Below are 25,931 nucleotides of genomic sequence, written 5' to 3'. Positions count from 1 at the left end.
AAGGAAACCAGCAAGATCTCATCAACCATGTCCCGGAATGCATGGTGTAAAATACCTGGAGACAGCCAGCACTGGTCGACCTCAAGGCAAGGCTAGCTGATGAAAACATTCTTTCCCAAACTTCTCCATATGTCTGGAGGAGTATTCGGTAAGGCATTAGGATTCACTCTGCTGTGGATGCCTACACCACCACACTCTCAGGGCTTGGATACGGAGTTAAAAAATCAAGGCTGTTTGAACCTGGTTTATGGCTAGGTGGGACTTTGCATCTGACCTGAGGACAGAACATGATTTGCCCAAGTGCCCAATAGCGAGTCAGTTAGGGCCTCGGTTAAGGGTAGAAGAGATTTGGTTGGTGCCTGGCCTGGCTGAAAGACCTCAGTAAGGACATTAGTTTTTACCTCCATAGTGGGGAGGAGCAAGTCCAAAGCTTCAGCAGCTCTAGGATATCCCATGGTAAAAGATGCACCTTCCTAAGTTGCTGGTCCGTGGGGGTTGGGGGGCCCAACCTAGCATCTGGTAGGGTATCCAAGTCCACTAACCTCTTACAGGTCCACATGCCAGTTTCATTGTAACAGAATAGGTAAACTCGTCCCCATCAACCCCATTATCATCTCGATAAGGCCGACTCTAGTCTGAGTCAAGACAAAAAGTTGTTGCAGTGTCTGCGGCAGCGCTGTAACGGTATTGTCTGAAGGATTGAGTATTTGGTTGTGCAACGTCGGGAATCGGGCATGAATTCAGCTCAGAGTTGAACACCACAAAACTTGCAGATCCTCCTCTGGCACCGGAACCATCGGTGATGGTGTTCACATCGGAGGGACTGGCACAGAGTTTTTGGTGCCGAAAACGAAGTCGGCACCAAACCCAGCACAGAACCCGGAGTGGGTTTGGGGGTCACTGATGGTGCCGAGGACAGATCCACGGTGGTAGCACAGCTGGAGGCCCTTGCGAACTCTTGGAGCCAGAAGATGCCCCAGAGGGGGCCGAAGCATGCCAAAAATATGGAGCATGGCTTCCTTAAAGGATTCGATCTGCTGCAACATCGCTGAAGGATCCTGAAAGTCAGGGTGCATCAGGGCCAGGTTTGGAATAGACTCTACTGTGGAACGGAAGTGAGACCAAATGGCATGGTGACATCCTTGCCCCTTGTCTCGTGATCAAGAGTGATGGGGAGGGGGGCATAGCCAGCAAGATGGAGGGCTAGACGTAGTGTTGAGGAGATCCATCCTGGCCTAAGACCTCTTGCCTGAATCCTGCTGCCCTGGGGGGCCTCGGCCCCCCAAATTCAGTGAACTGTGCCTGGCAGTGCTGGGGGCACAAACTGGAGTGAGTCTTGCTGCCTCATGCTGACTACAAAGGCTACTTGCAGAGCTGCCACCTTTGAGAAGGCGGTCTGTGAGTCTAAAGTTTGTAGCTGCTGGCATCGATCCCAGCCAAGATGAGCCGTGAGATTCCTACGCCTGCCTGGTGCACGCCCCGGGGTGTGGAGCTTGCGGTGTCTGGACTGTGGCCAATCTGTTCCCGCGACAGCTGGTTGAGGCATGGGACCATGTCTGAGAGGAGTGCGGCGAGTGGTGGGTCCTGATGGCCGGGCTGCGGCCCGCGAGTCGCGTTCCCTCGTGCGGTGCAGCGGCCCCTGAGGAGGACACACGGGCCTTGCCCCGGGGAAACTGCGTACTGTTGGGAATCATATGGAAGAGATAAGAAGATCAGGGCACTCGAGAAAACTGCACCAATCAAGAAAGTGTGATACAGTGTTATAAATAAGCAAAGATGTGGTGCAAGAAGCCAGGGACGTGACCTTCATGCGCCCCTAATATTTGGTGTCACCCAAAAAATGCGCAAGACAGCAGTGGCTCAGCACGCAACTTAAATACAGATATAACGGACAAAATTATTCGTCACAATCAATAAACAAACAGATGTGTAATGTATCCCCAAAGATTCACGATAAACTTCGAAGTCTTGAAGATGAGTTTCTCTTTATTTGGTAGTTCAGATTTTTCATTTAAAATTACAGCATACAATTCATAGCCAGTTCATAGCCGACGCGTTTCGTCCCAACGGGACTTCTTCAAGGCTCGCGAACAGTAATTTTAATAAAATCCACACAAGTTAAAGTTTTCCATTTTCTCTTTTTCTGTAATTTATGTAGTCAGATGTCTAAAATCTCAATATTGGCCTAGACCCAGTGTTAGTATGATGTGAAAGTGTAGGAAGAAAAGGTACGATGGCCTTGATCCTAATGTAGATTTCAATTGGGGCGAGTTCGATGCTTCCACCGCTGAGTGCACTTGCAGGCGTGAGTCCTGTCAAGGCACTGCCAACAGGAGGACACACGGGCCTTGCCCCGGGGAAACTGCGTACTGTTGGGAATCATGCCTGGCGGGGTTGAGGGCGAGGTCTGGGGTATATCTCGCTGCTCCATGAGGACCACAGAAACTGCCTGTTGAGTCATGGCCTGTGGAGAAGCGGCCTGAAGGCTCAAAGATGGCGGCTGCCAGTGACAGATCTGGCCATGACGAGAGGTGAGGCCCCCCCCGTCCACCTGTTTCACACCTTGGGGTATATGGAACCTGTTGTGCCTGGACTATGCCCCCCTATCTTTTACCAGCTGGTAGAGACACTGGACCGTGACTGGGTGGAGTGTGACGAGAGGTGGGGTCTGAAGGGGGCCTAGGAATGGAATGCACCCAACACACTATGTAGGCCCCTGAAGAGACCGCATGAAGCCGGCCCTGGGGGAACTACCGTATACAACACCGCCTCCACTCCTGAGAACCCCCCACGGAGTAGAGCATGTGTATGACAGCGTGGAGGTCGCAGGGAATCTGTTCCTACAGAGCACATAACCCGTGGCGTCGGGAGCCGTGATTGTTGCTGGCGGCAGGGGAGAATAGGTTCTGCCCGGAGTGGCGAATCTGGGAGAGGGGGGGGGGGGGGGAGGACATGAAACTTGGAACGCCAGCGTTGCGTACTGCATTGGAGCTGCTGAGATGGGGGAGAGGCCCCCCCTTCTTGCTGCCCCCCTACATCGTCCCTCCTGGAGGGCTGAACCTTAATTGGCCTAGTCGACCCCCCTTTCTCCTTTCTTCTCTTCCTCCCCCCACGGGGTGCATATTTGATGTTGGCCACGGTGGATGGCGGGGGCTGTATGGTGGCAGAGTGCCTGCCTGGTCCCCTACCCCTGCAATACGAAGTGCCCATCACAAAGAAGAGTTGGGGGCACCATTTACTGCTGTGCCGTTGGCCCCAGAGGGCGGTGAATTAAATAACCTGTTAGGTCGCATTCTACTGCTAGGGTGAGAGAGAGAATGAAATGGCCTCGCGATTTGCAAGGATTGTGGCCTGGATGGCACACTTCAGTGCCAGTTTATAAATTAGTGCTATCCCTCCTCCCCTTTTTAGTGGACAGTCCCGTCTTAATATACCATAGCCTTGCGGGACAGCATCTAGGATATTCGGTGACGAAGACTCAGTAAGTCACGTATCCGTCAAAAGTAAAGCGTCTGGCTGCTTCTCAATTTCCAATAGGGGAGAATACCAGGACTGTCTTGCCCAGCGGGGCCAATAGTATAAAGGTTTGTGAAGCTTGCTGCACCTTCTGCATCACTTGTGGAAGGAGCGAGAGAGGTGGAAAAACATGGGCAAATATTCCTGACCAACTGATACATAGACATTGCCCAGGGACCGTGGGTGTAGATCCCTGGAGGGGAAGCTTGGGCATTTTGCGTTCTTGGGAGTGGCAAAGAGATCCACGTCCAGTGTCCCAGCTGTTGAAGTACCGTTGTAGGAACTGCTGGTAGAGTTCCCACTCATGGACTTGTTGATGTATCCTGCTTGAGAGTTCCACAAATTTGTCCACCCCCAGTAAGTATTCTGCCAACAGGTGGATATGGTGGTGAATCACCCAATGCCAAATCGACTGGTCCAGTAGACAGGGAGGAAGCTCATGGGCTGCCCCCCTGCTTCTGGAGGTAGTACATGACCCTCATTTTGTCGGTCCTGATGAAGACTACTTTCTTGCGAATACACGGTAGGAAGGCTCTGAGAGCAAGTTAGATCGCCAGAAGCTCTCTTAGTTGATATGGTAGGCTTACTGGTCTCAAAGTCTATAAGTCCTGAACTGTGTTGTGATTGAGGTGAGCTCTCCACCTGGCTTGAGAGGCATCCATGGTAATGATGATCTGCGGAATAAGTCCAGAAAAGGCCTGGCCCACTACAGATTGGTGCTGTTCCACCACTGCAGAGAGCAATGGGCCCTGACCGTTACCAACATTAGAACCTCTATGTCACCCTGGACTTGTGATCATTGTGCTGGTAGACACTGTTGCAGGGGAAGCATGTGAAGCAGAGCATAGGGACCAAATGTGATACATGAAGCCATCATGTCTAAAAGACGCATTAAAGTTTTTACAGTAAGGTGATGTTGTGGTTTAAAAAAGATAACTTTGCCAAAGTCTGCAACTCTTTGTGGCCTGGGATAAGCTCTGCTGGTGATTGAGTTTAGAACCGCTCCGAGAAAATGTTGGATCTGGAGTGGTTGTAAGTGGGATTTGACTACATAAATGGTAAAGCTCAATTTGTGGAGCAGTGGTTGCCTGTGTGTCAGTGCATAATTTGTAAACAAATAAGTGCCATGGCTCACGTCAGGAGGCCACTGCAGCTTGAGCCACGCATTGCCCCTGGCAGTGCTGCCAATGACAGTAGCAACACAACTACTAACCATCACACTGCTACAAGTGTGACAAATTAGGCTATAAGAATGGCTTGAGCGGCAGGCAATAGTCATGTTTAATGTATATTGAATGAATAATTACCTTTTGTGGTCATCTCTAAATTAGCCAGACAGTGCCACCTTGTTTCAGAGTGTCACAAGCGCCCGTGTTGACAATTAAGTGCCGGTGATGAGCACCGGTAACCACCGTCTCAAATTAGACACTGCTGTGTGTGCTGTAGGCACAGTTGATAGCTTGAGCTCTTGATCAGCCAGTCGTCGAGGTACGGAAATACATGAATCCTCCCTCTCCTTAGGTGGGCAGTGACCACCATCGGCACTTGGAGAACACCCTTGGGGCAGTGGTGACACCGAAACGAAGTAGCTTGAATTGGTAATGCCTGCCACTTACCCCGAACCGCAGTTAGTGGTGATGGGTGGGATGAATCATGATATGGAAATAGATCCTTGAGATCCAACACTGCCATGTAGTCTCCTTGCTGGATCAGCGGTATTACAACTTGTAGCGTTACCATGTGAAAAAGTATTGAGAGGCTTTATCTGTTGAATTGTTTGAGTTCCATGATGGGTCTGAGTAAACTGTCCATTTTGGGGATGAGGATTTAAAGTGAGTAAACTGCCTTGCCCCACTGATCGTGGGGGGAAAGGGTCAATTGTTCCCTTTTGAAGAAGCACTCCGAAATCTTGAAACCTACCCCCAACAGGTGTTAGATGATTGGGGGAAGGCGAGGGGAGTCAGTGTTTGTTAGTGGAGGCTCTTTTCACACAGCCTCCTTTGCCTCTGCCCCTGTTGCTGGTGTTTCTATAGGCCCCTCTAGAGTATTCCCTTGGAGACTGCTGATGGTAACTCTGGTGTTGCTTTTGGTATAATGAGGGGGTGTCTGGGAAGGTGGCTTTACTGCTTGCCCTATTTTGATGTTTCTGAAAGGAGCCCCCTGGAGTAGCTGTTTGAAGACCACCTATGGCCTTCGCATGTCTGTATCTTTTTTACATCAACTTGGGGTCCAAAGAGGTGTTCGCCATGAAACAGCAGGTTGAGTAAATGTTGTTAACCTTTTGGCTTAAAGCCGACACCACAATTCCAAGTTTGACTTCCAATTAGGACACTAGCATGAATACCCATTGGCGTAGTGTCAGCAGCATCCATGAAACAGCGGATAGTGGTGCTGGAAATTATTTTACCCTTTCTAAGGTGTGTAGCTGCTTGTACAGTCACCCTCTTCCCTGTCGCATCTATCTTTTTGCACTCCCCCCCCTCCCCTTGGGGGGGAGGGCTCCTGTACCCTGGGCATTTGCACGCTTGCGCGGCTGGGCAACTAATGCGCCAGGTGGTAACTGTCCCTGAATGTACGTGGATAATTTGGGGAGTTTTTACATTTTTTGTCAACCCGTGGTCTCTGCTGATTGTTTTTAGCATTCGCTTTAACATAAGAAGGAATTGGACCGTGCTGTTTCCTACATAGAATCTCAGCAAGGAAGTAATATTCTTCCTTGATGACGTGCATACCCGCCTTGTGTCAGGTGGCTGTCCTCTGGATGACCACATGGTAGGAAGCTGTGGCATAGCCAAGAGTCCTCTTTAAAGCCAGGCTCAATAGTCTAAAAGGTAACTCAGGCCTCCTTCCCCATGTGAAGATCGAGGTGTTCCCTCTAGAGACCATGAAGAGGAGGTATCAAAAGATGTGATGATGATGGAGGAAGAGGAGAAGCAGGCAGAAGAGGTGGAGGTGGAGAAAGTAAACGTGGAGGAGAACATGAGGAGGAGATAGAAGTGGATTGTGAGGGGGGGCTGGTGCCCCTGTCCTTGTACTTTTACTGCTTTTGGGGGTGGTGCAGGATCAAAATCCACCTACTCTTCAAATGGCAGCCTTTATTTCCTAAGCAGAGTGTCAGTTGACTTTGCTGGAGCCTTTGTTCCGGTTTTCCCTGTTTGGGGGGTGAATAAACAAGCGCTTTTACCGAGCATCAAGCTTATCCTGCAGGTGTTGAAGAATAGGTTGCTCGGAGTTAGCCTATTTTTGGTGATGATTGGGCTTTTGGAGTGGGGAATTGTTTTGGCGTTGATCTTGCTTTCGGCTTCAAGGTCATTTTCAATGCTGGAATAGGTTTTGGCACTGCTACAGAGTTTGGTGTCTTAGCTGCTACTGAAAGGTCTTTGAGCCTCAAAGGCTTATGAGGAGTTTCAGATTAGAAGGCTGGCTCGGTTCCTTGCCCGAAGGCAGAGACAGTCTCAGCTCCGAAGTTTTTGCTCAGCGCCATCAATGGCCCAAAGGCACTGGTGGTCCAGCTGAGTGTCACTAAGAGGCCTGGTCTTTACGATGGAGGTGGTTGCCCTTGTATCGAGGCTGCTGACTGCGTTGAGGTGGCCCTCAGAGGAGACGGTACTCAGTGTGACGTTTTGATTGCTGTATAAGCGTCTCAAGGGTCTTGCTGCTATTCTTCCTCAGACTGAGGCAAATTCCGCCTCAACGTTCAGAGACAAATGGAAGAGCTCTGGCTCCGATGACCCTAACTGTACTTCCTCAACGTACTACTTCCCGAAATATCAGTAGTGTCTTGATCCTGGTGCTGCATCCTCTGATGGCCCCACTTGTGCTCACGTTGGTGCCGAGGATCTTTTTGGACCAAAAAGTAAGGCAGGCCAAATACTTGATGTAGTCGTGCTCGGGGGGGGAGAGTCACTGATTACAGACTTGGTGGTCATTAGTCCATCTGGAATGTCGCAGTGGACAATACTGAAAAAGCGTCCTTTCCAACACTCTAGGTGCATTTTCATCTAGGCACTAACTGGCGAGCACCAAGGGCTTTAGATGCCTGATACGGTGAAGTGAGGTGAACTGGGTCATTCGTCATCGAAGTGTTTTGCGATGCTGCCGGGGTCAAAGAGATGAAAAAAAAGGCCTAAAGAACTGTGCTGTCCGTGCTGAACACGGAGCCATGTCAATTCACATCCAGACCTGATGGCGGAAAACAACAATCCAACAAAAGAGTCGATACCCAATTGCCAATTAAGGGAGGAGTCAGCATCAGTATACCTTATGATTCAAAAAACTTCTTTGAAGAAAAACAAGTTGCAAATGTCTGAGTCAAACACTAGATGGCAGGAGTATGCAGAGCAGGTGTATCTACAGCAACACATGCTATGAGACGGTTGTTTCTCCTTCTTCCATCTCATAGCTGAATTCTGACTGACTGAAATCTGGATTTTTAAACTGGCTAAACAATTCTGATAAAGAATATCTGTATCGCCCTATTATGAGGTAATCAAACGCTCAGCAAGTGATGCGAGTTCTTCAGGGAATTACTTTGAAGCATTAGAGTAGCTAAAACTTGAGTAGGTGATACCTATAACTAGCTTGTTAAAGTATTAATCAGAAAACACACACTCCTTTGGCAAAGATCTTACACTGAGAAGGTCACTGCCAATAGCGAACAACACTGTGACAGACATCAAGGTTTATCAAGTGCCCAGTATCACAACATGACATGGTGGTTTAATTTGGAGGTCAGTACTTAATCAATGATATTATCGGAGATAACCAAACAGTGTTACAGCATGTGCCCAAATGGGTTACATATGGAAGTCCACAACAGAAAGAGAATGGCTGTTGATATATATACCCAAATGAAGCATAGCAATTGTTTAGATTTGAGGGAGGTAAGCTCTATTAACTCACCTGCTGGCCTACTAGTGGACTCTATTATCTCTACATCGGGATGACCTGTGGAACTGGTCTCTTCATCTTCGTCTATGCACACTACCACGGTTGCTGGACTAACGGCACGTCCTGTTAATTAGAATAAAAAACAAGTTAACCAAAAAAAAAAAAAAAAAAGAGGAATGTAGTAACCAGGGTCTCTTAGCGGTATATTCACTATGACATTTTTGTAGTGTGAAAAGCAATACTCCTGTAGTACTATTGTATGTACTCTTACATACCTTTGTGAATTAGCCTCAAAACATATTAAAGTGGAATAGATAAGGAATAGCCATACACAGCACAAACAGAAATGACTGCGCCCTCTGCATTTATAGTAATAGAAAGTTGGACGTTTCAGGGCCAACTCAGAAAGGCATATAATATTACCTAAAATGGTATTCAGATAGTACTACTTGCCATACTCATACATGTTTTTGTGAATAAACCCTTTTATATAAGAGGCCATCATTCTTACCAATTCCTTGGAGCCTACATTACCTAGTGTCTGGTCTAAAGTCTACCTTTTATGGCACCAGTTCTGAACCCATGCACCTTACAGGTAACTCTTACGGACAGATTATCTAGATATATCTCAAGGATCAGACCTAAGGTGAAAAGGCCATGAAGCCTCTATTAAATAACGTTTACAAAAAAAGAGAACATGGTTATGAAATGCCTTTGCTCCTGTGGAGTGGCATCAATATCATCGAGAACATAGGCACCCTAATGTTATACCAATGTTTGACGTACGGCACAGCTCACTGGGAAATGGGGACTGGCAAAGCTTTTGCTAGGGGAAAATTTCGAACAAAATTCACAACCTAGAAATGTAGCTATACTGATCAGTGTGGCCAGTGTAACTTCTCAAACCACATACCACTTCGGTTGCCTTGTCGTTGCGATGGCGGTCTGGGCCCAACAGTAGAAAATCTCAAATATCTCTAGTTTTGAAGAATGGAAGATTTCAGCCCATTAATGGATCTGGCAGAGTTCACTAACAGTACAGGCCAAGGAGGTGGCTATCAAGATGAACATAGCTAAGGCAATAAATCTTCATCTTTTAAGGGAGCCATGGGTATGGTTACCATCAGTAGGATAATGACCAGGTGCCTTTCAGAATGATGCTGTTTTAAGGGACGACAGATGTTTAACTCACTTGAATTTCACTCTCACCAGTGTTGAAAATCAAAAACGTATGGCTCTTTAGTAGAATTTCTATATTTCCCTACAACTGACTCTCTTTGCTAGTTGTAATGTGAGTGAGGTGAAAAGTCAATCTACCAGATCCTACACTCTCTTCCTAACCACTGTTCACCATATCGCTTTAGAAATGTGTCTCTTCCCTGGGCTTTCTTGGGTATGTAAATCCTGTTTTATATAAACTGGGCATTAAACTTACCAAAGATAATGTGGAGAAGTAAGCCAGTGTCGAAACCAAAAGCAAGATTCTGCATTTCCTGAGCAAGTGGACAAGAAGGAAACAATGACAGACAAGGGTGGACAGCTTAGCACATGTGTGTGTGGCAGCCCTCTGTTCTTGTAAATTGAACAATTTAATACTCCTGAATAGTTGCGGGGTTCTACACTGCCTAAACAGAGTTCGGGTCCAGGTTATTTTTCCTTCTAACACTGTGCTCTAAACCAGATGTCTGTCACATTTTATTCTGTTAGATTAGGCAACTTGACCTGACAATCTCACCCCTCTCATTTCATTCTTATCTGTACAAGGCAAAGTGTAAACAATTCTCAAACTATTGGAGGATTTACACCAAGTCAGCCTTGCTGTTAGGAACAAATTTGGCTAGAACAGCAGATCACATCCATCCCCAGCTATAGTCCCAAGACTCTACTCAGAAGTGTATGCGCCGCAGGAGGGGAAATTAGAGACAGAGAAAGAGGGAAGGCACATGGAAGGCTATGGTATGGGCCAAGCAATTTATCCCTTGCCTATCTACTACATAGAGACCACACATGCACACTGAATGGGATGTTAAATATTCTAACCGTCCTAGCAGGGGAAATAAGTCTAACATCACTTCACAACGGGTGCCTAGTAAATCTAATGAGGAAGCAGTGTAGCCACACCTCTGAATGTTATGTTATGTTATGTTATGTATATTTTTACAGCACACAACACACTAGGGAGGGTATCCTGGCGTTGAAGGAGGAGCTGTATGGGCAGAGCTAGGTAAAGAGACATGTTTTCAGTTTCTTACGGAATTCAAGAACTGAGGATGATGCTCCGATGTTCAGGGGAGGAACATTCCAGGGGTTAGGAGCGAGGTTGGGGAAGGCAAGACAGCTGGATCTGGTGTTGCATACCCAGGATGGGGAATATCTGTTTGCAATGGAAATTATTACTTTTGCAATGCTGACCAGTGCTGTGAGTGTTGCCACACAGTGTAACTGGACAATACAACTTGGAGAAGGTACGTTTTAAACAAGGGACACTTCTTCATTTCCATTTCCATGCAAGCAAAGTTCAGAGCTAATTATATGACTGAATCCACAGTACTCGTAAACACATTTATATTATTCTCAAGATCTCAGTAGAACATTTGGAGCCTTTTAATGAAGTACTATAATCTGGTGGAATCTTTCCTGCCAACATCAAGATTCACAGGTTTCTGGTGGGACTGGTTAAGGCAATTGAAAGCATGTTTCTCTTTCATGCTCTGAAATGAATAGGAGGAAGTGGCCTTTCCTGGTATCTAAACTTTAAAGTTGGTCTATTATGGAATTCCAGGATTCTGCTTCTTGCCAGCTACAAGTACGTCTAAATTAAATCTAACAGGTCTAATTAGCTTCTATTGAGACCAAATTTTATATGACTTATTAAAGTATTCGATGAATGGGGAATGAGTACAAGAACATTCCTGACCAGTGATAGTGGGATGAATAACCAAGGAATCCGACACTTGCCTATTCAGAGCTCACACTGCCAACATGTCTAAGAGGAAAACTATAAAAAGAACCCAAGTGCACACCTTCCACTGGTACACTACAGGGTTCGGTGCCAACAATGTTGAGTTTACACTTTTTATTTTTTGCAAGATAGAATGTGAAGAGGAAGTTGCTGCAATTTAGAGCACGCTCCTAGAGCTCCACTGGCAGCAACTTGGTCTTGGCAGAGTCCACCATAACCGCCTTCCATCTGAGTGGCCTCCAACCCTTTGGGAAGGTTTCCTTTTTCTGCACATCAAGAAAGATGCAAAAGAAGAGCTATAGATATTATTAGGTCCCCGGAATAAAACTTTTCTTCATCAAACCCCAGCTAGAATGTCCTATCAATGTGTCCCATGCTAAAGTAAATAATCTCCGTATGGTTTGGAATGACCAGCCAGATACAGGTTTGCAAATATGGAGGCAAGACACTGTTTTACGGAGGAATCAGAACACATTGTGGGGAGGTAAAAAGCAGACCTAGGGCTAACTTCACTATGGTTAAAGGATAAAGTGGTCTCAAGACAGTAATTAGTAAGGTTCGTGGAGAACTTAAGTCAAAGATTGTCTAGCTGAGCCTGTAACAGGACAAGGACAGGGGAGCAAACACCCAAATCAGGCAGGAATATACACAGATTTTCCGGATGCACAAATGGTGGTAAGGGTGTGTGAATAATGGCTAAGTAAATTGGTTGAGTCATTAACTGCTGGAGTTTTGGGAATAAGGGGATAGGTATAATGAAAGCCTTAAGATCTATTTTCTTTTGAACTACATATACAGGAAAAGTTATATTGTGCTATTCCGCTCAGAGTGCTGAAAAGTGCCACTTGCCACAGTTATGAACAGCAGGACAGGTGTATACTGAAGCTATGGTAAACTCGACAGCCCAAGGAATACTTCGTAATCAGGCTCCAGTGGCAAAAAACATAGAGAGTACACCTCAAAACAGCAGCAACATGCTTAGTGATGAAATATGCATATGCATTCAACGCAATCAGCAGGCAAGACTGACGGTGGTAACTGGCTTTCAAAGACAGATTTGGATTCAGGAGTAAGTCTCGTTATCCAGGGTAAAAAGGAAAAAAATGCTGTGAAGAAAAAGTGATTTGATCCACCTGTTTAATTGAAGTACATGTCGACCTAGTCTGAGTGGTTTGCAACAATTTTGGGGCTGATTCTGTCACAAAAGTGCACTACATGTAGTCCACTTCCTCTGGACTGCTTAAAACAATGAATCAAAGGGGCCCTGGGATGCATTCATTTTGGAGAACATATGTAGCATGTGATAGGATGTAGATGTCATGTGACCAAAGAAGAGTCTGTTCTCTCTTGCAGGGACACATTAAGGAAGCAAAACACACTGCTGCCCTCAATTCGGCTTGTGCCTTACTTACCTAAGGTAATTTATTTACACATGAGGACCACTTTGGGGGTATTGGATTTAAGAAAATAAATGCATGTTAGGCTAAAATGTTGTTTTGTCCTACTCAGACCTGCATGTTTATTATGGCTGCATTTGAAAGCTCGAAAAGTGGTTTGCTTTTTGTGAGAGCATTTTACTATGGAATGCCTTGTTTTAAAAATAACTATTAAAAGTCCCTTCTGTCAGGGGTGTGTATGCCTGGTCATTAGAGGAAATTATATCTACTTAAAACCTTTTATGATAGTAAAAAGTCGATCAACTTCCCACTAAAAAGTGTTGAAGAAGAAATTATTGCTAGGAAAGACAAGATACAAAATAGAAAGTGAAAGCCAATTCTAGGTCTCAGAACAGAGAGGTTGGGAGTGTGTGTTGCAAAGAAACATAAATGATGTGCTAGGTTGTGGCAGGAATTCCATTTAAGAAACTCAGATTATAAACTGTGCAAGCGTATTCCTTCAACAGCATAGCTGTCCTTTAGGGTTACTTATATCTTACAGGTTGATATTTCTTAGGTCATAGCACAGCTTACCCTGTGTTTACCTGACTTTCTTGGGCACACCAGACCTATTTCTTGAATTACATAGATATGAAATGTTCGAGACGCACAGTGTAGAGCTAATCCCAACGTAGGGAGCGCTTGGAGTCTCAATCCCAAAACAGAAAAACTATACTTCCTACTACATATCATAGGATTAGATCAGAGGAGGACCGGTGTATGGGAACAAGAGAGGCTAGTGTTTCTAAAACGTAGGTAAGGCAGAAGCAGATTTAGTAACATACCACTCTTCATATACCACGACTTTTAGAAGGTCAGTAATGCTATGTAAATCAGTCACTTGGTAAAGTACTTGTTTCACATATGATGACAGAATGACATGTATTTTCAAGAGATGTCAGTATTCTGACAACTATTCCCTCCAATCAATTTTTTTTAATATGGTCTTACCCTACAATAATTTCAAAATTCATTATTTCAAAATGTGTCTGTGGGGAAATAATTACTCCTACTCCCTACCCTGGATTCTGCATGGCTAAATAGGTCATGGAGATGTGTTATTTCTACTACTCATTAAGTCTACATGTTCCGATTGTTGGGTGCCAAGTAGTGTCTACGACTAGTGTCACAAAAACCCTTAAGATGTCCCAGGTCCATCATCGACCTAAGATGAATCGAGCAAGAATCACTTGCCTGAGCTGGAGGCAGCGATGCGGTCTCCTCCCCTAGGACCAGAGTGACCAGAGTGATTCATCAAACGCATAGATGTCTCCTCTTCATCTCTTGAGCAGACGTTTGTGGGGAACAATGGAATTCCTGTGTAAAGACATAGAAGAATATAATACATCAACAATGGGAATCAAAGTTGGATCCAACAATTGTCTACAGAAAAGATGTAAAAATGTGTAAATCTCGCCCATTGTGCCATGATTTTTGTGAACATGAAGTGATCCCAGTTTTTGACTTCTAAATTCTTTCTCTGTTGAGCTGAAGTGAAAGTGTGTTCCTTTTTGCCCAGGTACTTACTTTTATGCTATTGTGCACTTAGGATGCCACTTTCCCAATTTCTACCTTGATGCAAGGTAAACAAAAGCAACATCAAAACTGGGCAAGATGATGTGTACACACCTCATCTTCCTCATGCCAAACCAAGGCAAAAACATTCCCGTCCATCCTTCAAGGCTTTGAGTTGTCATATGAAGCTCTTCAACCCGACAAAAGAAGTTAGGAGCAGTGCTGGAATTAGAAAAACACTCCAAGAACCCATATATTGCGGGTCAAAGTGTGGCAGATGAACAGGGGTAAAATCATGAAGGGTAGATAATGAAAAGTGGAGTCAAACACTCATTTTAAACAATTTTTGTTTTAAAATATGCTACAAAGAAATTGACAACAAGGACAAATGATACAGTAAATATGTTCTACCTTACTCAACAGGTCACAAAGAGGCTGAATTTTACATATCTTAAAAAAATGTTTCTCAAGCTGTGGGTCATCAGCCAAATTTCAGGGGGTCGCAAAGCGAAATAAATAGAGAGGCCTTTACATTTTGTCACATTTGCAGTGTTTCAGAGACCGAGGTTAAATGTCAGGCTATGTCTTTTAACATAAGGACTGGAGTTTATTATTTCTTTCTCTGACTGCAAAGTGAAAGTTCTTTGTGAAGTGAACTATGCGACTATCTTGCTGGGGTACTAGGAGTGTCAAAAGAAAGTAGGATGTAATTTATTTGAAAGACTCAAACAAAACGAAATTAACTGTACCCATATTTCAGAATATTTCAGCAGTTAGGAAAGCAAAAAGAAGCAGTGTGATGGAAACAAAGATTTTAAAAGCATCAAGACTCTACTTGGTGAAGCACAAATTGAAAATATTCACTATAACCCGATTTCCACACATTTGTGTGCTGTATAGTGTTATCAGTCCAACTGTATGTTTGTGCAAAAAAATGTGCAGTCTGTAAATGTCAGTGTGCTACCGTACAAAGTTTTAATAATATATTTGCGACTGAGTGCTCCACAATGTACCACCACCTACATACTACACCCTTATCTCTTTCGGGCTCAATACATTTGTAACACTGGGGCATCATTAGGATGGCGGGCGGACAAAGGGTGACATTAGGATGCGCCCGCCACACTGGCGGGCGCATCCTGCATTCTTGACATTGCGGCGGCCGGTGCTTTAAGCACCGCCCGCCGTAATGCCAAAAAGGCATGTCGTGCAGTTCCATGCACACCGTGGCAGGCACCGCCCAGTGCCTCCCATGTTGTGCATGGAACTGCAGGGGGGTACCATAGGTACCCCCCATGTGCACCCCTCACCCCCCAGAATCCCTGGGGGCCCGCTACGGGCCCCCAATGGCGAGAACTGCCTGCCTTTGCGTGGCAGCGTTGCCGCCACGGAAAGGCAACACCCCACATGCATCATAATATGGATGGCGGTGTCTACCAGACACCGCCACCATATTAACTGCTTTTCCGCCCGGTAGGCAATCGGGCGATTGCCTACAGGCAGAAAACCGGCAGACGGTCTTTCCATCTGCCGGGGTCCCCCCCCGCCATGGTAATGTTGCGGGGGAAAATTTCAATGCAGGCGGTGGTTTTTGGCGGGTGGATCGCCACCGCCATACGGGCGGTGGCGATCCGCCCGCTATCCTAATGACCCCCTTGGTGTGAAAATAGGATTTTCCACAATCCCTATGACTTCAGTTAGTGTATAACATTGATGTCAGCAACACTGGTCTTAAAAAGATGCTGAACTAAGTAATAAACTCCAGTTTTACAATAAACCCTTAGAGGTATTCTGAAGAAAAACTATGGGTGAACCTCCCAGTATGCAGAAAGGGTTTACACTAAAATTACTGGTGTCAACACCAAGATTTTTCAGAAGCTTTGTGATTTTAGTGAACAGATGCCAAAAGCAGGCACCTTGCTCTGAAAAGGGTCCCGGCTCCAGTGCAATTCATTATCGACACATCAAAATTTTGGCCATAGTCCGATAAAGACATTTCGAAGGGTGTGGTTAAGATCGTGACATTTACAGACAATTGCTGTTAGTGAAAAATGCAAACAAATGTAAAAAGTATGTTATTTTGGTAATTCACAGTATTTTGAAAGCATGCCCACTATTACATTAAAAAACTTGCCACAACCTCTTGGCTTGTAAAGCTAGGTGGGTCCCGAATGTTTATTGTTTTAACAACTGGGTCGTTGTTCTAAAAGGTTTGGGAACCACTGTCAAGGGTTTAAACACCTGCTGCAGAGATCTTTGTGTGCTCAGCAATTCTCAAGAGTTTTATATAACCGTAAGATAACTCTAGTGGTTAATGCAGTTACGGGAGAGTTCTGTGTTTTGTTCATTCACAGTTTTGACTCCTAAAGTAGCACAGAATGTTAATGTGCCTCCTCCAAAGCACATTGTGGAACGTGCATATCACAGGTTTAATTTCTATGTAGATAAGCGGGTTTCTGCTTTGGACACAGATTATTTTGTTATTTCCAGTTCATAAGTTGCAATCCAACTAATATAGCACAATGAGCTATGAGATAGAAAAAAGGAGCTGCTAGCAAACAGTTAAGTACAATGTTTAGATCCTTATTGTTTTTCTCAATCTGTTATTATTTCTAGGAACTTAAAATAAGAGCAGATTAGAGACTTTATTAATAGCCTAGGGAACCCTTCTTCGTTATGTTATGTCATACTGTGTCATGCTACGTTATGTTATGTGCACTGTACAGTGCACAACTCACCTGGGATAGCTGCTTCCTCCTCTTCTTTTTCTGACTTCGTTTTTGTTGGCTTTAGGACTCTGTGCACTTTACCACTGCTAAAGTAGTGTATGTCCTCTCTTCCCTAAACATGTTTGTGATTGGTATATACCTGATTGGTATATTTAATTTACTTTTAAGTCACTTGTAAAGTGGTACCCCCTGTACACGGGGCCTGTAAGTTAAATTCTACTAGTGGGCTGCAGCCCTGATTGTGCCACCCTCAGAAGTAGACTTTCAAATCTGTCTCAGGCCTGCCACTGCATTGCCTGTGTGCACATTTTACTTCCACTTCGACTTAGCATTTAAAACTACTTGTCAAGCTCTAAACGTTTATTACATGTACGTCACCCCTAAGGTAGGCCCTAGGTAGCCCTATGGGCGGGGTGCTATTTAAGTAAAAGGTAAAACATGTACCTTTATGTTTTACATGTCCTGGTAGTGACAAAATTACTATTTAGTTTGTCACTACTGTGAGGCCTAGTCCTCTCCTAGGTTAGCATTGGGAATTCCTTAATACAGTAGCATTTATCTATACTATTTTCTGAAATGCCACTTTTAGAAAGTGGACATTTCTATGAACGTATTGCTCTGTATGCTTGACAGCCTGTCTCTAATACATGTCCGGGCTGGGCTGGGTGACAGCTAAATTTGTGCATTCTCTCTAGACAACCACTACACAGGACACAACTGCATCTGCATACTGATGGGTCTTCCAGAGCAAGCGGGAGGGGAGGAGCTAGCACTGCACAGGAATAGGTAGAGTCCTGTCCCACATAAAGGGCTGACGTACCCCTCCATCACTAGGCTGACAGACAGGACTGGGTTGAAAGGGATTATTGTGCACTTCAGAGTTACTTTGAAGTCACCAAAGGCACTTTTGGGTATAACCACTGGGACTCTGACCCCCTAAAATCAGACATTTCATTGGAACTGCAACCAGACACTGTGGCTCGACCTCTGCACACTGCCAGAAGGAAGACTGTGCTATCAGGAGGGACTACCACTTTGCTAACTGCTTTGCTGTGCTGGCTTGCTGCTTGCTGAGCTGCAGCAGGGACAGCCACTTTGCGACCTGCCTTGATGTGCTGGCCTGCTGCCTGCTACCTTTGTGCTGAACTACAAGTGTTCTCCAAGAGCTTGCCCCCTGTTCAGGAGGTCTCAGGATCATTAAAGACCTCACCCCCTTCCACTCCTGCGGGACTCTGTAACTGGTGAATCCGGCGTGTGGGTTTTGGCACAGATTTGAATGTGAGCCGATTGTCGCCTCAATCTAAGCACAAAGACCAGCACTTTACACTTGCTGAGGATTCAGCGCTCTGCTTTTCTTCAACCGGCGTGGTCTACGAGTCTCAAGTTGTTCCAGCTGTGCTTTTGCCGATTCAAGTCACCACCACTCCCAGCAGCTGCAGCGCGTTCCATCGCAGCTCTACTGCGACGCATTGCCCGGGTGACCAGAGGCATGTGCAAGGACGCAAGTTTCGTCGACACGCATGATGTTGTGAGCGACACCAGCCGACAACGCGGGCCCCGCTCTTGAGGCCCGCCAACAACTCGATTGAAGGGTACTGTCCTAAGTCCCAGTCACCGAACCGCTAGTTCTCGGGCAGTTCGCCTTTTGTTGAATTTCCCCGGGTCCAAGGAACCCGTATAACAAGGAACCTCTTGTACCGTTTTGCACACTTCTTTGCCCTGCCACGGTTAGGAAGTAATACTTCTCAGTAACCACACAATCGTATGTGCTACTAGCATGGGGTTTATGTTAATGACTGCTGTTTTGTTTAGCACTCATTACCATGGGCATTAAATGTGATAACTTGAAAAGAATTCATTGTATGTTTGTTGTTGAAAACCCTAAATTCTTACCTCTGTGACGACCCTGGATTTCACTACCAGCGAGTATTTCAGAGGTGGTTAAACTGCACAGGGTAGTAAATGAAGGCCAACAGCTCACTAGCTACCAAGATAAATTTAACTGAAGAGACATCCTAATGTCTGTCCACAAATTGCTGTATATGCCACTCACTCCTGCTGACCAGCCTTACCTGCTGTGACTTTCTTATGCTGTGACACCATTACCAAATGCTCCTGATCCTTCTAATTTAATTAAACCGGTTATATTGTCTTTTTTTGTGCCATGCTTCGCCTTAATTTTATATCCTCATCTTCTAAGACTGCCTTCCCTGCTCTGATTGTCCCCACATATACTTGCCCAATTTCCTGTCCTCCTAATGTAAACCGATTACCTCTCTCAGACTGCTTCCCTCTATGACTGCCTACCCCCTAATTAAATGTAGACTGCCTCGAACATACTGAACACCCTCTGCAGTCCCCCCCAAAGTCTAGTCACTTAGCAGCCCTTGAACATTCTCAGCATGCACCTCCTTTACTATTTAACTCTCCCGTTTGTCTTCCTGTGCAACTAGCCAGAAGCCATGGTCAAGCTACAATGCCAAGGCCTGAATGTAGAAGCCATGGAGCCTCCAATAAGGTGGTTCCTCCAGTCGCATGCCTCATGTGCAATATGGGAAACTGGCCCTAATCTCTCTGTACTCTACAAACGAAAGGCTTCCAGGGAAGATAACCCAAAATATATCTTGATCATCAGTGATCTCCTACCCATGAAACCTTCTCACTTACTTGGGGAATGATTAATACTCTCTCTTTTCCTCTGGAAGTTCATGTGACGGAGCTTTTTTTCTTCGGATGCTAGGGAGAAGACTGAACTCACAACAGGAAAACCTGTTTCAAAAAGTGAATAAATAGGATTTTAAAGATCCATAGTAAATATTTTGGATATTACTAATTATACATTCTAGAACAATCCCAAGCTCTGTGATACCATATCAAGTAAAAACTGGCCAACTCCCCAATACTCACAGACTATCCTCACCCTCCATGTCTAACCTCATGATTGAGGAGGTGGAGATGCGGCCTAATGGATAAAGATGCCAACTCTCAACATCCTGCGATTCCGAGCTGGGCAAATCATTTAATCCTCCCATGCCTAAAAAAGAAGCCTGTAGTCTGGACTCTTATAAAATGTCTGGTTCTCATGTGAAGCAGTCTCATGAACCCTGGGTAATGTTTACACTTAATGAAACTGCAAAAATGAATAATAATAAATAAAACTAAAGTTAATACAGCGGGTTGTAGCTCTGAGTTTAATAGAGGGGACTAGCTCATACAACTAATACACTTCTGCCATTCAGCGTTCAATTTACTGGTAATGCCAAATCATTAAACTCACATGCACTGGAACGGTTACGGATTTCAGTTTCCACTGAGCTGTGCTCATCTCTGCAAAAAGAATCCTCTTGCGTGATCCTGAATAATATGTCAGGAAAGACTACTGGATGAGAAGCTGCACAAAGAAACAGAAAATAATATAAATTATTGAGTGTGCTAGAATTTACACATATGTGAGATCAGAAATAGAGAAGACATAAACTTGACTGTCAAGAAGGATCCTGATAAAAACAATCTGATCATTTTTCTCCTTTTCCAGAAAGAGGCATGAAAAACTATCTGCAAATGTCACTATCAGAAGTCCCAAGTTTCATTATCAGAATCTGGAAGGGGTTAGGGCATTCTCACAATCCTCCCTCTGCACCACTTCTCTTCCCACCCAAAGGCTTTTAGATCAAGGTGGACAGTCCGATGGCTATTCAGCCATCGGATTGGAGGGATATCTGTGAGGGTGGAGATCTTTGTTAGTAATGATCAGGTAGGCTTCCTCTTTCTGTTTTTTCTTGAACACCAATCAGTTAATCATGGAGCAGCTGTGTGTGTGCAGTAGGCCTTCATGTTATTTGCATTTCACTTAGTAGATAGGGTGTAGAGTGGTATAAATTTATGAGAAGCAAGCTAGAGTGTTTTGGAACAGGGTGAAATCTCAATCGAAGTACTAAGGGCCCTTCATGTGCTCCCGAGGTTTGTGCTTGACAACCAGATAGCCCTAGAGTGGGGGGGGGGGGGAGATAGGCTATAGGACACATTTATCAGCTGACCAGGAAGGTGGTCTCCGCCGGGGTGGTGACAGCAGTACTTACATGCTCTCCACCTTGCCACCCAGTAACAGGCAACTGGCAGAACTGCGAGTAAGGCTACTCCAGAGGAAAGAGTTAGCATCAGGGGAGACTGGTGGCATCTCTCAGTCACCCAAGAGGCAAAACGGAGGGAAAGGGGATGACATGGACTAAACAAAATCAGACACACCAGGTCTGGTCGCTTAGTGGACTAATGCCACTGTAGGGGCATGTGTTCGACCTCATGGTCACAGGCTCAAATCCTGACGGGTCCACTCAGCCTTTCATCCATCTGAGGTCAATAAAATGAGTACCATTGAGTTGGTAACACTAAATATCTATTATTACGCGCCAAGATGCCCTTGGGTGAGCATACACTTTACAAATACATATGTTATGGGGGAGTCTCAGGTGCGCAGATGAAGGTGGTTCACGGACACTAGAGCAGTGCCTACAATGCCAACACAGGAGGCGATGCAGGTGCAGTGCAAAGACAAGGGAGTACCAGATGCTGCATGAAGTGAAATGATTTGGTGGGAAGAATATAAGGCCTGTACAGATCAAAGGTAGGGTAGTGGGACAGGGTGTCGAAAGTGAGGTGAGGAATGAAAGGAGATAGTAGCCAGGAAGGGGGTCAAGCACAAGCAGGTAAGGGCATAAGAAAGGTAGAGGGTGGTTGGTACATGGAGAGTGTTATATATTTTGCCTTTCAGGTACCTTAGGAGCTCCCCTATATAATGTATTTGTTCATTTGCTAATTGAGATCTTAGGGCCTACAAGTAATCATTTGTGTGCAATGACTGATGCATTTATGGTCATCAATGTGTTCTACATTTATCCTACAGTTTGATAGTTCATATATTCATGTATTCTTTTAAATGATTGAAAGTTATAATAGCTTTAGGCTATAACATGAATGTGTAAGTGAATTTGCATGTTATTTCTCCCGCCTGACTTGGACTGTACAAATTAGATGCTCACAGCACTGCAGGCACAGAGGGAGACTTCAATTCCAGGCTAAGTAAAGAGTAGTGCAGATTGTCATGTAACTGCACCAAGGTCACTGTCAAATTCATTTCATAGATATATAACTCATGTTCGTCTTCTTGACTGGGTGGCTGTGGATTGTGGAAAATAAATGGATTTCATATATGCATGTGTGATGACTATATTTAAATACTGAATAATCACAAAGACAAACGTTTGATGCTGCAACTAAACATTTGGCGATCTTCAAAATGCACTATGTAATATGTTGTCCGTTTTCATAATTTTCACATTTTGTGGTGTTGCATTTGTTACAATTGTACTAATATCTGCAACGACACTTTTGCATTTTTTCTGCACTAAATTTGTTGAGAATAAAGCCTTAAAAATAACTGTGTAGATTTACTGTCTGTGTGCATTTGTGACGAAAAGTTGCAGATCTTCCAATAATTAATCAAAATGCCTGACACTCCCTGGCAAGTTCTGTTACATGCATAACACCCCCCCACCCTCTCTCTAGGTAATTTTAGGAAGATGCATGATCTATAACTTGTCTATTCCTCACACTCAAGTTGGTAAGTTGGTACATATGTTTGTTTGCCTAAAGGTCAAAGTGGATCTACTAGGTCATGATCATGAAAAGTCCTCAATAACGTAACAAAAGTATCTGCTTGGTGAAGTGAGAGGGCTAGATTCTGGTGCAGCTATGGTAGGCTAGGTGGATGGGGAGTACACCTCAGCATTTGCAACTCTTTGTGCTGGTCTTAGACCATCAGCATTCTAGAATACCCATCAAAGCCACTCCTTGAGAAGAGTAACACACCAGAAGAGAGAAACAAGGAGGTATGTCGTCATTTCCCCTCTAAAAGGCAAGGATAGTGTACACCCCTAACCAGCAAGTTGACATAGCATGTCTTTTTCTCTTACTTGAATGCACCATAGTCCAAAGGAGGGCACCTAAAGTTAGGTTATTTACTTATTCAGTGTTTGTTGGCGTCTGTGCTGATGTTTTGGGCACATGCAGGTGACTGCCCCGGAATCTATGCATTTCCAGTTGTTAAGTTTGCATTGCATCTTGTGCTTCTCATGCTGCACAGGATGGTCCTGCATCTCTTGGACTTAAATGGACAGAACACCTGCACCACACCAGCAGAACTCAAACCACAACTCCTGGCAACATCAGATGCACAACACTGCCCCAAGACGTACAATTGGCTAAGTCTGCCACATCGCAAGCACAATCTAAGCCAAGCTATACTGCCACAGTGCTCTACAACATTACACACTAACCTACTACAGGCACCACATGGTGCCAGGCGATAATCTCGATAAGCACTGGCCTCCTTAATAGCACATTCAGATCAATCTATTCTCACACATTACCCTACAACAACTGTAGTTAGATAACACCCGGACCCATCATTTGTACAACATAAACATAACTGGTAGTGCATCAAAATCAAAATAATTCACCCACCTCGCACTACACTAAAAGTAAACAATGAACACAACAGTTGGCACCATCATATGCCTAACACAGCACCAAGCTACACAAGTACACTAAATGTTTGCCAACTCAATAGCTGTTCAGGTTATACTAGCACTTCTCACTAAACCAATGGGGCCAATCTAATCTTACCATGCTCACATACACCTAGAATGGCATCAAAGCCACTTTGTAGGATACGATGCCACAAAACACAAGTAATCTAAAGCTGTGTATTGGACAATGCACACCCAAGAAGAACAAAATAAACAGCAAAGTGCTGCTGTGCATGCATCCATACTGCTCCACATCAATCAATAAAAAGAACTAGGTGGCAACTCTCTGATATATTTCATCACTAAACAATACATTAGTCTTCCTTAACCCAGTGCGAAAAACAACCAAATACAAAATCACAAGAAGACTTTGTTTCTGAACAAATTTAAAGTCTACCTTAGTCAAATTATCAGTACTCCTAGGCATTTCTCACTCACTCGCCATTATGTGAGATGTAATATACAAACGCACAACCGGAAACTGAATGCTTAAAAGCACAACGATGTGGCTGACATCATGTATTTTAAATCGAGAAAGTCTAAATGAAGTACTTATAACAGACACAATCCACCTAAAACCTTAAACTCATGGCATCATTTCTGGCAGACACAATATAAAAACATCCTCTCTGTTTAGAGATAATGGCTAAAAGAAGGAAAATGACCACACGATGTGGCATCTTTTTACATTCTATGCCTGATGAAAGTTTTCTGGATGAAGACAGACCACACAGAATCAATAACTTTTGAGAAGAAAGCGTTTCCATGATACCAAATTATGGAAGGGACAAGAATCCTATGGGAGACTGAGTTTACACATTTTTTAAACATTAACAAACAATTTAGAGGAAATTATATTGGGGAAAAATCAATGCTGGCTAAGGTACAATTAATGATGGGAATGGAATAACCTGTACTTGTAAGATGGATATAAAACTGTTCAACAGTTGGTGATATATAGAAAAATGCTTTCTGTAATGTTTCAAAGCACAGGACACGTGCTGTTTCAAGGCGGCTATTGTAGGCACCAGCCTTTCAGCTTCACCACAAATAGCCACAATAGAAGGATGGATTGGAACAATGTCCTAAAAATGGTCATACTGCTAGGGAAAAGGAGGTGCACAAACTGTAAATTATCCTTTTGCTGAAAGATCCAAACATGGTTTGAATGGAAATGCGAATGTTAGTTGCAATTAATAAAATAAAGAATAATAATGTAGATCTATTATTGAGTAGCAAGCTTCCAGGCATGCAAACAATTTAAAAAGTCCTACTTACACAGGAAGGCATCGTTAATGTCTGTTCTCTCTGGATCACGTGAATCTTCAACGCATGCCTCTTTCCCTTTATAAATCTTGAGCAAAGTATCAGGATTGACAATCTGATAACCTGTTATTTTAAAAAAGAGAACAGAGGAGTATTAGAATTTTCATTCTTAAAGTCTCTGTATGAAAACGCACCCTAGGTCCTGCAAACAGAACCTTGGGGAAGGGCGGGGTAACTATCTGAGACAGGGGAAGGGATTTGTCAAGGTGGAGGGCACCTGGTTTGTATTGTCATAGTAATGGCATGGAACGTTCTTAGGGGCAGTGGGTTACTGTAGTGCCTTTTCCAGTTCTCTTATATGCAGAGGTGCATTTCTATGTCAATCATGGGTCTTTTCACACAGGAACTATGGCCAAGGGCAAGTAGCCCTGTTGCCTCTGGGGAAGTGACAGAGCAGTTCAATAGTATTCCAACCTCTTCTGCAGAGAATGGTCAGGGCCAACAAGAATCCACACTTGTGTGGGACCAAAGAGGCATTAATTAAAAGACTGACAGGAAAATGCTGCTTGCTTGGCATTTTGCTCCCAAATAGATTTTCATGTGGCTTCTCACTGCTTTTTAAGAGTTAACTCAGGATCAGCTGATTTCCAACAGGGATACACTAAATCTTCATATATGGAACTTGGACACGCACCTGGAGAGGAGTCATGCCAATAGAGATCCAGTCAGGTGTACACATGGATTCTCGCAAATCAAAAGTCCCATCCTGACCTGAAAGTGGGGAACTTGAATGAGGGAAATGTGGGATGTCTCTTGCTATTGTGGCCCAACAGGGAGACACTGACTGAACCCCTTTAACAGTCTCACCCAGCCACAGAGAAAAAGGGTCTGGAAAGAGAAGAGGAAACTGCATCTACTGGGGCCAGTGGGGATACATAGAAAATGTATCCAACGAACAAAACTCCTAGACACAAATAAAGGAAATTCCAGAATGAAAGTGCTGTTAAGGGAATTCGGAAAATTATGGGTACAA

The 25,931-nt window shown here is 44.4% G+C and overlaps 1 protein-coding gene across 1 annotated transcript in view; it reads right to left on the bottom strand.

Annotated features, from left to right (window-relative positions):
* The window catches only part of LOC146861869 (uncharacterized), a 71,651-nt gene that overhangs the window by 19,036 nt on the left and 26,684 nt on the right, over nt 1-25,931 (bottom strand). The window contains exons 3-7 of the mRNA XM_085641039.1: nt 24,911-25,021; nt 20,326-20,439; nt 19,716-19,817; nt 13,999-14,121; nt 8,419-8,529 (exon numbers count right to left, since the gene is read on the bottom strand). Coding sequence (XP_085497165.1) covers nt 8,419-8,529; nt 13,999-14,121; nt 19,716-19,817; nt 20,326-20,439; nt 24,911-25,021 — 561 coding nt within the window. The remainder of the gene's footprint in view (nt 1-8,418; nt 8,530-13,998; nt 14,122-19,715; nt 19,818-20,325; nt 20,440-24,910; nt 25,022-25,931) is intronic.

This window comes from Triturus cristatus, chromosome 2_2 (genome assembly GCF_964204655.1).
Source record: "Triturus cristatus chromosome 2_2, aTriCri1.1, whole genome shotgun sequence".
Classification (NCBI taxonomy): domain Eukaryota; kingdom Metazoa; phylum Chordata; class Amphibia; order Caudata; family Salamandridae; genus Triturus; species Triturus cristatus.
Note: the sequence above shows the minus strand (reverse complement) of the source record. Positions and strands in the feature narration are given on the sequence as shown.